A 12748-nucleotide genomic window follows, 5' to 3' on the forward strand; every position below is an offset into this window, starting at 1 on the left:
TCTGTTGTTCTGCCCCTGAACAAGGCAGTTAGCCCATTGTTCCCTGGTAGGCCTTTCTTAACTGACTTGCCTAGTTAAATAAAGGTAAATATATATATATATAAACATTAAGGTGGTGCAGAGTTCTTGTCCTTGTAGGAAGGGGTGAGTTGTGTTGAGGTGGTGCAGAGTTCTTGTCCTTGTAGGAAGGGCCCAGGGGTGAGTTGTGTTGAGGTGGTGCAGAGTTATTGTCCTTGTAGGAAGGGGTGAGTTGAGGTGGTGCAGAGTTCTTGTCCTTGTAGGAAGGGGTGAGTTGAGGTGGTGCAGAATTCTTGTCCTTTTGTAGGAAGGGCCCAGTGGTCAGTTGTGTTGAGGTGGTGCAGAGTTCTTGTCCTTGTAGGAAGGGGTGAGTTGTGTTGAGGTGGTGCAGAGTTCTTCTGACCTGTTGTCTCTCTGCACCCCCTGTGTCCAACTAAAGAACAGGCTTGAATAGGTCTGTTACCTCACCAGATAGTACCTGTGATTGGCTGACCAGGTCAGCTGACTGTGTTCCCTGGCAACCTGGTCCCTAACAGGCCTGAGGCTGAGGTGGGGGATGGTAGCGTCTGCTGCAGCTGAAAAGTCACAGAGTTTATCTCTATGTCCTAACCAGAGAGAGGGTTCAGTGAGGGTTTCATGATTAAAGTTATAGGGTTTTGTAAACACGTTCTCCCTGTCTGTGACACTCGCTGGAGCTCTGAGGCCTAAACACCCTGCTAGCAGAATCAATCAAGCAGTGTGGTGCCAAGACAGCTTCTCCCTCAATGTCAGCAAGACAAAGGAGCTGGTCGTGGACTACAGGAAACAGAGAGCCGAGCACGCCCCCATTCACATCGACGGTGCTGTAGTGGAGCAGGTTGAGAGCTTCAAGTTCCTCTGTGTCTTCATCACTAAGGATCTATCATGGTCCAAACACACCTCCTCAGGAGGCTGAAAATATTAGGCATGGGCCCTCAGATCCTCAAAACGTTTTACAGCTGCACCATTGAGAGCATCTTGACTGGCTGCATCACCACTTGGTATGGCAACAGCTTGGCATCCAACTGCAAGTTACCACAGAGGATAGTGCGGATGGCCCAGTACATCACTGGCGCCGTGCTCCCTGCCATCCAGGACCTCTATACCAGGCGATGTCAGAGGAAGGCCCAACATTTTTTCAAAGACTCCAACCATCCAAGTCATATGCTGTTCTCTCTGTTACTGCATGTCAAGTGGTACCGATGCACCAAGTCTGGAACCAACAGGACCCTGAACAGCTTCGACCCCCAAGCCGTAAGACTGATAAATAGTTAGTTAAATAGTTCACCAAATAGCGTTGACCCTTTTTGCACGAACTTTTTTGACTCATCACATACGCTTCTGCTACTGTTTATTATCTGTCCCTTTATCCTAGATATATGTACCTATCTACCTCCATACATATTACCCCTGTACATCAACTCAGTACTGGTACCTCTTATATATAGATAAGTTATTACCTCATACCCCTGTACATCAACTCAGTACTGGTACCTCTTGTATATAGCCAAGTTATTACCTCATACCCCTGCACATCAACTCAGTACTGGTACATCTTGTATATAGCCAAGTTATTACCTCATACCCCTGCACATTAACTCAGTACTGGTACCTCTTGTATATAGCCAAGTTATTACCTCATACCCCTGCACATCAACTCAGTACTGGTACCTCTTGTATATAGCCAAGTTATTACCTCATACCCCTGCACATCAACTCAGTACTGGTACCTCTTGTATATAGCCAAGTTATTACCTCATACCCCTGCACATCAACTCAGTACTGGTACCTCTTGTATATAGCCAAGTTATTACCTCATACCCCTGCACATCAACTCAGTACTGGTACCTCTTGTATATAGCCAAGTTATTACCTCATACCCCTGCACATTAACTCAGTACTGGTACCTCTTGTATATAGCCAAGTTATTACCTCATACCCCTACACATCAACTCAGTACTGGTACCTCTTGTATATAGCCAAGTTATTACCTCATACCCCTGCACATTAACTCAGTACTGGTACCTCTTGTATATAGCCAAGTTATTACCTCATACCCCTGTACATCAACTCAGTACTGGTACCTCTTGTATATAGCCAAGTTATTACCTCATACCCCTGTACATCAACTCAGTACTGGTACCTCTTGTATATAGCCAAGTTATTACCTCATACCCCTGCACATCAACTCAGTACTGGTACCTTTCGTATATAGCCAAGTTATTACCTCATACCCCTGCACATCAACTCAGTACTGGGCTCTTGTGTATAGCCAAGTTATTACCTCATACCCCTGCACATCAACTCAGTACTGGTACCTTTTGTATATAGCCAAGTTATTACCTCATACCCCTGCACATCAACTCAGTACTGGTACCTTTTGTATATAGCCAAGTTATTACCTCATACCCCTGCACATCAACTCAGTACTGGTACCTCTTGTATATAGCCAAGTTATTACCTCATACCCCTACACATCAACTCAGTACTGGTACCTCTTGTATATAGCCAAGTTATTACCTCATACCCCTGCACATCAACTCAGTACTGGTACCTTTTGTATATAGCCAAGTTATTACCTCATACCCCTGCACATCAACTCAGTACTGGGCTCTTGTGTATAGCTAAGTTATTACCTCATACCCCTGCACATTAACTCAGTACTGGTACCTTTTGTATATAGCCAAGTTATTACCTCATACCCCTGCACATCAACTCAGTACTGGTACCTTTTGTGTATAGCCAAGTTATTACCTCATACCCCTGCACATCAACTCAGTACTGGTACCTTTTGTATATAGCCAAGTTATTACCTCATACCCCTGCACATCAACCTAGTACTGGTACCCCTTGTATATAGCCAAGTTATTACCTCATACCCCTGCACATCAACTCAGTACTGGTACCTTTTGTATATAGCCAAGTTATTACCTCATACCCCTGCACATCAACCTAGTACTGGTACCCCTTGTATATAGCCAAGTTATTAGCTCATACCCCTGCACATCAACTCAGTACTGGTACCTCTTGTATATAGCCAAGTTATTACCTCATACCCCTGCACATCAACTCAGTACTGGTACCTCTTGTATATAGCCAAGTTATTACCTCATACCCCTGCACATCAACTCAGTACTGGTACCTTTTGTATATAGCCAAGTTATTACCTCATACCCCTGCACATCAACTCAGTACTGGTACCTCTTGTATATAGCCAAGTTATTACCTCATACCCCTGCACATCAACTCAGTACTGGTACCCTTTGTATATAGCCAAGTTATTACCTCATACCCCTGCACATTAACTCAGTACTGGTACCTCTTGTATATAGCCAAGTTATTACCTCATACCCCTGCACATGAACTCAGTACAGGTACCCTTTGTATATAGCCAAGTTACTACCTCATACCCCTGCACATCAACTCAGTACTGGTACCTTTTGTATATAGCCAAGTTATTACCTCATACCCCTGCACATCAACTCAGTACTGGTACCTCTTGTATATAGCCAAGTTATTACCTCATACCCCTGCACATCAACCTAGTACTGGTACCCCTTGTATATAGCCAAGTTATTACCTCATACCCCTGCACATCAACTCAGTACTGGTACCTTTTGTATATAGCCAAGTTATTACCTCATACCCCTGCACATCAACCTAGTACTGGTACCCCTTGTATATAGCCAAGTTATTAGCTCATACCCCTGCACATCAACTCAGTACTGGTACCTCTTGTATATAGCCAAGTTATTACCTCATACCCCTGCACATCAACTCAGTACTGGTACCCTGCACTTGTATATAGCCAAGTTATTACCTCATACCCCTGCACATCAACTCAGTACTGGTACCCCTTGTATATAGCCAAGTTATTACCTCATACCCCTGCACATCAACTCAGTACTGGTACCTCTTGTATATAGCCAAGTTATTACCCCTCATTAACTCAGTACCCTGCACATTAACTTAACTCAGTACTGGTACCTTTGTATATAGCCAAGTTATTACCTCATACCCCTGCACATCAACTCAGTACTGGTACCTTTTGTATATAGCCAAGTTATTACCTCATACCCCTGCACATCAACTCAGTACTGGTACCTCTTGTATATAGCCAAGTTATTACCTCATACCCCTGCACATCAACTCAGTACTGGTACCTCTTGTATATAGCAAGTTATTAGTTACTTACCTCATACCCCTGCACATCAACTCAGTACTGGTACCTTTTGTATATAGCCAAGTTATTACCTCATACCCCTGCACATCAACTCAGTACTGGTACCCCTTGTATATAGCCAAGTTATTACCTCATACCCCTGCACATCAACTCAGTACTGGTACCTCTTGTATATAGCCAAGTTATTACCTCATACCCCTGCACATCAACTCAGTACTGGTACCTCTTGTATATAGCCAAGTTATTACCTCATACCCCTGCACATCAACTCAGTACTGGTACCTTTTGTATATAGCCAAGTTATTACCTCATACCCCTGCACATCAACTCAGTACTGGTACCTCTTGTATATAGCCAAGTTATTACCTCATACCCCTGCACATCAACTCAGTACTGGTACCCTTTGTATATAGCCAAGTTATTACCTCATACCCCTGCACATCAACTCAGTACTGGTACCTTTGGTTATTACCTCATACCCCTGCACATCAACTAGTAGCCAAGTTATTACCTCATACCCCTGCACATCAACTCAGTACTGGTACCTTTGTATATAGCCAAGTTATTACCTCATACCCCTGCACATCAACTAGTACTGGTACCCTTGTATATAGCCAAGTTATTACCTCATACCCCTGCACATCAACTCAGTACTGGTACCTCTTGTATATAGCCAAGTTATTACCTCATACCCCTGCACATCAACTCAGTACTGGTACCTCTTGTATATAGCCAAGTTATTACCTCATACCCCTGCACATCAACTCAGTACTGGTACCTTTTGTATATAGCCAAGTTATTACCTCATACCCCTGCACATCAACTCAGTACTGGTACCTCTTGTATATAGCCAAGTTATTACCTCATACCCCTGCACATCAACTCAGTACTGGTACCCTTTGTATATAGCCAAGTTATTACCTCATACCCCTGCACATTAACTCAGTACTGGTACCTCTTGTATATAGCCAAGTTATTACCTCATACCCCTGCACATTAACTCAGTACAGGTACCCTTTGTATATAGCCAAGTTATTACCTCATACCCCTGCACATCAACTCAGTACTGGTACCTTTTGTATATAGCCAAGTTATTACCTCATACCCCTGCACATCAACTCAGTACTGGTACCTCTTGTATATAGCCAAGTTATTACCTCATACCCCTGCACATCAACTCAGTACTGGTAGCTTTTGTATATAAGTTACAAGTTATAGTTACTCATTATGTATCTATTATTACTTTTATTATTACGTGTTTTACTTTTCTATTATTTCTCTATTTTCTTTTCCATCAGAAAGCATTTCACTGTTAGTCTACACCTGTTGGTTACGAAGCATGAAAAAATACAACAGGGTTTGAATCAGAATCAGTTGTCTATCCCGTATTGACAACAACAGTTGTCACAAAGTGCAGCACTTTACAGTACAATCGCAATGTCAATCTTACCAAGAAATAGTTCACTACATGTTCTTCATACAAGATAAAGTGCTTGATAAGATGGATAATATTCTTGTGTTGTGTGTTTGGTAGGTGGAGCAGGTGAGTCAGCTGTCAGCGTTGGTTGAAGCGGCGTTAGACTACCACCGTCAGTCCTTGGAGATCCTAGAAGACCTCAACACCCAACTACAAAACAGGCAACTAACTAACTACAGCTATCACACTCCACAGTCCCTAAACAGCCTGCCTCCTCGTCTCCTTCCCTTATTCTGCACTGATGTGAAAGAGCTGGACACGTGAAAGCAACTCCCTAGTGAGCATCCGCCATTTTGCTTTCACCTTTTCAGTTTTCAATTCAGTAATTCTGATTCAAGTTGAAATTCACTGCCTGAATTAAAAAATCATCCTCAGTTCATATTCTAATTGCACTAAATTGAAAACCAAATGGAAGGAAAACCAACCAATTGAAGGAAAACCAACCAGTTGAAGGAAACAGGACAAGGACAGGAGGAAACCACTTTAGACTATGCAGCCAGTAATGTACACATGTTGTTGGGCCACAGTGGATAACATCAAAATGCCTCTCACAGGGTATCCTCAGCCAGTAATGTACACATGTTGTTGGCCCACAGTGGATAACATCATAATGCCTCTCACAGGGTATCCTCAGCCAGTAATGTACACATGTTGTTGGGCCACAGTGGATAACATCATAATGCCTCTCACAGGGTATCCTCAGCCAGTAATGTACACATGTTGTTGGGCCACAGTGGATAACATCATAATGCCTCTCACAGGGTATCCTCAGCCAGTAATGTACACATGTTGTTGGGCCACAGTGGATAACATCATAATGCTCTCAGGGTATCCTCAGCCAGTAATGTACACATGTTGTTGGGCCACAGTGGATAACATCATAATCCTCATCCTCAGCCAGTAATGTACACATGTTGTTGGCCCACAGTGGATAACATCATAATGCCTCTCACAGGGTATCCTCAGCCAGTAATGTACACATGTTGTTGGGCCACAGTGGATAACATCATAATGCCTCTCACAGGGTATCCTCAGCCAGTAATGTACACATGTTGTTGGGCCACAGGATATCCTCAGCCAGCAGTCGACCGAAGAGAGAATTTAAACCAAAGTCCATCATGAGCAGCATTGAGACCATAGACAACACTCAACACAATGGATCATATAGCTCCTCACTCAAGTCCTCAGGTACTGTACTGTACGGTAGTGTGTGTGTGTGTGTGTGTGTGTGTGTGTGTGTGTGTGTGTGTGTGTGTTCATCAATTCTGCTCATATTTGTTTTGATCAGCCCCATCAGTTTGTCCATGTTATCCTTTCACCCATTGTTATTTTCCCCAAGTCATAAGTCATGTTATATGTGTCTGTGGTTCTTTACAGACATCCAGATCAACCACACAGTAAATGGAAATGGGAAAAGTAGGTGTACTTGGACTGATCACATCAAACAGGTGTCGCACCCCTACATAGTCTTAAAAATGACTTATTCTGCCTCTCTAGAGATAATCTGAGACAAATCAAAACTCCTGTGAAGTCATGATCATTTTTAGCCAAATAATAACTTGCAAGTTCTCTGGCTCCATCAATGTGACTTTAAAAAAGCAGTTTTCTGCCCTCATGTGGTTAGAGGGTGTAACAACCTCCATGAAAATGACTCTGGGTTAAACCATTAGTGGGAGAAATGCAAAACTGCCCCAGGATCAGCGTCTAAGGTCAACTTCACCCTACACCGCTAAGAGCAGTTACAAATAGCACACTGAAAAGATCACATCTGTAATAGGTTTAACAGATTAAGATAAAAGCTGTTATCCCCTCAGATTAAAGTTTGTCAGTCAGTTTATTTTTGTGATGTCCAATTGGTAGTTATAGTCTTTTCCCATCGCTGCAACTCCTGTACGGACTCGGGAGAGGTGAAGGTCGAGAGCCATGCGTCCTCCGAAACACGACCCCGCCAAGCCTCACTGCTTCTTGACACACTGCTCGCTTAACCCGGAAGCCAGCCGCACCAACGTGTCGGAGGAAACACTGTACAGCTGGCGACCGAGGTCAGCGTGCATGCACCTGGCCCGCCACAAGGAGCCGCTAGAGCACGATGGGACAATTACATCCCGTCTGGCCAAACCCTCCCCTAACCCGGAAGCCAGCCGCACCAACGTGTCGGAGGAAACACTGTACAGCTGGCGACCGAAGTCAGCGTGCATGCACCTGGCCCGCCACAAGGAGCCGCTATAGCGCGATGGGACAATTACATCCCGTCCGGCCAAACCCTCCCCTAACCCGGACGACGCTGGGCCAATTGTGCGCCGCCTCATTGGTCTCCCGGTCACGGCCAGCTGCAACACAGCCTGGGATCAAACCCGGGTCTGTAGTGACGCCTCTAGCACTGCGATGCAGTGCGCCACTCGGGAGGCATCAGTCAATTTATTATTCATTCATCAGATATTGGTTGCTGTTTCAACCATGGCAGGAGTCATCATGTCATGAGTAGGGTCGGGTCGCAAAAGTCACGTATATTTCAACAACTAAAAAATCGTGTTGGAAGATTCCTGGAATCAGGATTGAAAAAGCAGTACAACCGGGGGTCATCCTTTGAGGATTTCTGGAAAACCTGGGAATTTTAGGAAAGTTACAGGCATTGTGTTTGTTGGTGCTTGTCTCATCTTCCATCTCCATGTTTCTCCATCCATCTCTCACCCAGCTGATCCCTTCACCACCGTTCCTCTGTCCTGGCCAGAGAGTCCCACTTTCAACGGCCACCGTGAGTAACACACACACACACACACACACACACACACACACACACACACACACACACACACACACACACACACACACACACACACACACACACATGCACACCCTCATACCTTGGTCCAACAACAACCCAGTCTACTGTAACTGTCCTCTACTCCTCCATACTGTCACTATCACACCACTGTCTGTTTGTCTTAATGTGTTGGATTTGTTTTGCTGCACCAACCCACATCAGATCCTTATCAGAGGAAGAGGGAACAGGGAACTGAAGACGATACATGCTGGTGTTTGACAGTTCTCTATTTTTACCCCCTCTCCTCCTACCCCCATCCCCCTCTCCTTCCCTCTCCCCCTTCACCTCTTCTCCTCTCTCCCTCACCCCTTATCCTCCCTCTCCCCCCACCCCCTCTCCTCCTACCCCCATCCCCCTCTCCTTCCCTATCCCCCTTCACCTCTTCTCCTCCCTCCCTCACCCCTTATCCTCCCTCTCCCCCCACCCCTTCTCCTCCCTCCCTCCAGAATCGGAGATGCTGGACCAGCCGTGTGCCAGGTCCCTGTATGACTTTGAGCCAGAGAACGATGGTGAGCTGGGCTTTAAGGAGGGTGACATCATCATCCTCACCAACCAGATAGATGACAACTGGTACGAAGGCATGATAAACGGAGACTCTGGCTTCTTCCCAATCAACTATGTGGAGGTTATCGTACCCCTGCCCCAGTGAGACAGGAACGGACAGGACACCACCCAATCAGGGACCAATCTCCAGAGCCCAACCTCCTCACAGCCTCCCCTGGTCCCTACACCCTATGCACCTGTGGAGATCTGAGAGGATTTTGTTATTTTGATCTGAGAGGTATTTCCATATAGATTGCACCGGTCGAATCCGCTCAGATCTCCACAGGTGCATAGGGCGCAGGGTCTTGGTGTTGATTTGGGATTATACACAGTGTCCATTTCATCAGACTTCAATCCCCACCCTCAAGCCTCCTGTCATCAACCCCCAGCCTCCAGTCCCTACCCTTACATCCTCAGCCTTAGAAACACAGTACTCAATCCCAAACCGACCCTATACCCTAGACACTTTCGTAGATCTGAACAGATTGGACAGGTATAAGGAAGGAAGTGGACATTCTAAGCAGTCTATCAGAAGGCAGAGTGAAGCTAATCTGATCTTGTTAATACCAATCCTTTAAGATCAATAGGAGTGTGTAGGGGTTAGAGGGGATATGGGTTTATTTGGGATTTCAGCACAACTCTCAGCACAACAACTCTCAGCACAACAACTCCTAGCACAAACCTATGTCTAATTTATTGTCAAAACCACATGTAATCCCTAGTCCCAGACTACAACCCTCCAATACCCCAGCACCCACACAGCCCCTAACCCAAACCACAAACTCCATGAAATCGTCATATGAAATTGATCACAACACACTTCATCAAAGTCCTCCTCAGATGACCACGCCTTGCTTTTCGCCACAGACATTCAATAAGTGTACTACTTTTCTCTTTGTCTTTTACAATATTTATTTTCTACATTGTTGTTTTCATGGTTTGTGGAATGTGAAAATCAGGGTTCCTCTCCCAAACTGTGTTCCATTTGGAGCAGCTACAGGTGACACCATCAGACAAGACCACTAAAATAATCACCTGACAATCGCTGTGTAACAGGTGTGGACTAACTGAAGAAAAGCAATTCCAGGTTATCAAAGATGATGCTTTTCTCATGATCTGCCACCATGAGAAAACAAAATGGAGTCTCCTGGAAAAATCCACATTCCTACTGTGCATCTCCGTTTGGTTCGGGTTTTCCTGTGTAACTCTTCTTCAAGTGTTGATGTTGAGTTAGGAGTGGTCTTTTTGTTCCTTTTCTCTGCTGTTATCTGTAGGGCCAGGAGTTATGCCTGACCATGTTACCTGACCAATACAAACTCTAGTCCCTAGTTCTAGGTTATTATAGGCTTTAACATGTGCCCAGAGTTGTTCCTGTTGTCCGTCTGCCTGCTTGTCTGCCTGTTGTGCTCTTAAGTGTTATCCCAAACACATATTTTTAAACTGTAAGGAACTGATTTTACAACTCTGAATGTCCCTCTCTCTCTCTCTCTGTGTTTACATGGTCTGGTCTTACTGTGACGTAAAGGCTCCTCTAAGGACTGTACCACTGTTCTGTGTCAGACGGGGGTGAATGCCTTGACCCACTTGGACCGTTTAAGTGCTTTTTAAAATGTTGTCTGTATTGCACTGAAGCTTTAGACCCGAACGCACACCTCTGGACATGCACATACTGTATGTTTTCTACTTTCTCCTCAAGCACTGCACTTTCTATGTCCTTCACCATGAGAGTACAGTACCGTCTGATGGGGAATAAATAGATTGATATGGACCACGATATGTACTGTATGTGATGAAACAGTTTGTCTGCCATGTAACGTCAGACCACCATTGTAGATTGAATGAAGTCTCACAATGATACACATTAAAGGCATACTTTGTCCCTTGTCTTTCCCCGGTGGTAGTGCCACAAAGTACTTACACACTCGAAACCAAACTCACATTGTTTGATTCACATCAGTCTTCTTTGTACTTTGCACTTGCAAAGACTCTCAAGCCTTCAAAAGAAACAGGTGTTATCTAAGGCCTCACAGGTGACCAGAAATAGAAGCAATGAAGTGTGCCTTTAATGAGATATGCCTGTCTAGTATCATGTCTGAAGTCCGATAACCCTGGGCTTATTTAGGAAGTGCAGCATTGCTCTGAACTGACCTTCTAATTGACACGTCTCTTTAGCCTGATAGTTGGTTTTTAACTGCCAATAGCCTCTCTCTCTCTCTCTGCTGAGAATAGAATTCATCAGAGCCCTGTAATAAGTATTATGTACTGTGTATATATAGCTCTGGACTTTATATGTTCCCCATTCAACAGAATGGATAACTCCAGAAGGATTGAACAACAATGCCATAACTGAATCATCACCATGGATGGTCATTTGTTTCCCTTTTTCATTTAGAAAAACAGTATTTCAAAGCCACTGTAGTGTGTGGACATTCCCTTTACCCAAAAGCCACTGTAGTGTGTGGACATTCCCTTTACCCAAAAGCCACTGTAGTGTGTGGACATTCCCTTTACCCAAAAGCCACTGTAGTGTGTGGACATTCCCTTTACCCAAAAGCCACTGTAGTGTGTGGACATTCCCTTTACCCAAAAGCCACTGTAGTGTGTGGACATTCCCTTTACCCAAAAAAGTGTGTGGACATTCCCTTTACCCAAAAGCCACTGTAGTGTGTGGACATTCCCTTTACCCAAAAGCCACTGTAGTGTGTGGACATTCCCTTTACCCAAAAGCCACTGTAGTGGGTGGACATTCCCTTTACCCAAAAGTCTGGATTGGGTTTTTCTACCAAAATACACTTAAACATTCTGAAGCATCTTCTTTCTCTAAGTATAACCATGTTCTGGACCAACTACACAAACTAAACAACAGGGGAAATGTAGGACCATATCTAAAGGTAATACACACTGTTTTCATATTGCTAGTGAATATGGAAAACCCCTGTTTGCATGATTTAAAATGAAAGACTGTAGCCATGGATTTGATTGTGAGAGAAAACAGATTTTTGTAGGAGGCAGCATAAGAAATGTAAAAACCTTCACTGTGGAAGAAGATAGTTCTGAAGCCCAATCCTTCTGTTCTGTAATAGCCTGCTGCTTTCTTAAGGTGTCTGTCTGATGGTTGACAGTGTGTGTCTGTCCCATTTGGGACAAAGCCACTGTGTGATGACTGAGATGACACCTCCCCAACACTACAGCTGGACTATATGTCCATGTCCACTGTTACTGTTCTGTTTGCTCTACTTAACCAGCTCTGAAACCTCTCTGTTCAGTGTCACTTCACCCCAAACTTAGTCCATGGAAACTGGCTGTACATACTTCATCACCTCCTTTTTGTATTTTATTTATTTTCTGGAACATAATCTATATAAAATGTGTTTTATTGATGTTGTAAATGAATATATTCATACGTACTGTATATTGCGTAAATAAATGAAAAGCAAATACTGAGCCATCTTTGATGTTGTTTTAAAATAGTTTAATCACTTTGAACACGTTTGCCTTTTCAGTATTTATTTGTTCCTACCATACACAGCACAGTTCCATTATGTATGAGTCTCTCCTACCATACACAGCACAGTTCCATTATGTATGAGTCTCTCCTACCATACACAGCACAGTTCCAGTATGTATGAGTCTCTCCTACCATACACAGCACAGTTCCAGTATGTATGAGTCTCTCCTTACACAG

At 44.1% G+C, this 12748-nt stretch overlaps 1 protein-coding gene across 4 annotated transcripts in view; it reads left to right on the forward strand.

Annotated features, from left to right (window-relative positions):
* sh3gl3a (SH3-domain GRB2-like 3a) overlaps positions 1-10947 on the forward strand; it is a 60372-nt gene extending 49425 nt beyond the window's left edge. For 2 of the 4 annotated variants that reach the window (XM_065012215.1, XM_065012212.1), the window contains 5 exons: positions 5754-5857; positions 6763-6884; positions 7074-7112; positions 8392-8451; positions 8967-10947. In XM_065012215.1, the coding sequence (XP_064868287.1) occupies positions 5754-5857; positions 6763-6884; positions 7074-7112; positions 8392-8451; positions 8967-9169 (528 nt within the window). In that variant the 3' untranslated portion in view covers positions 9170-10947. Of the gene's footprint in view, positions 1-5753; positions 5858-6762; positions 6885-7073; positions 7145-8391; positions 8452-8966 lie in introns of all 4 variants that reach the window. The other 2 variants (XM_065012214.1, XM_065012213.1) reach the window with 2 other exon arrangements.
* The last annotated feature ends 1801 nt before the right edge of the window (positions 10948-12748 follow it).

The sequence above is a fragment of the Oncorhynchus nerka genome, linkage group LG27 (assembly GCF_034236695.1).
Source record: "Oncorhynchus nerka isolate Pitt River linkage group LG27, Oner_Uvic_2.0, whole genome shotgun sequence".
In the NCBI taxonomy this organism is placed as follows: Eukaryota; Metazoa; Chordata; class Actinopteri; order Salmoniformes; family Salmonidae; genus Oncorhynchus; species Oncorhynchus nerka.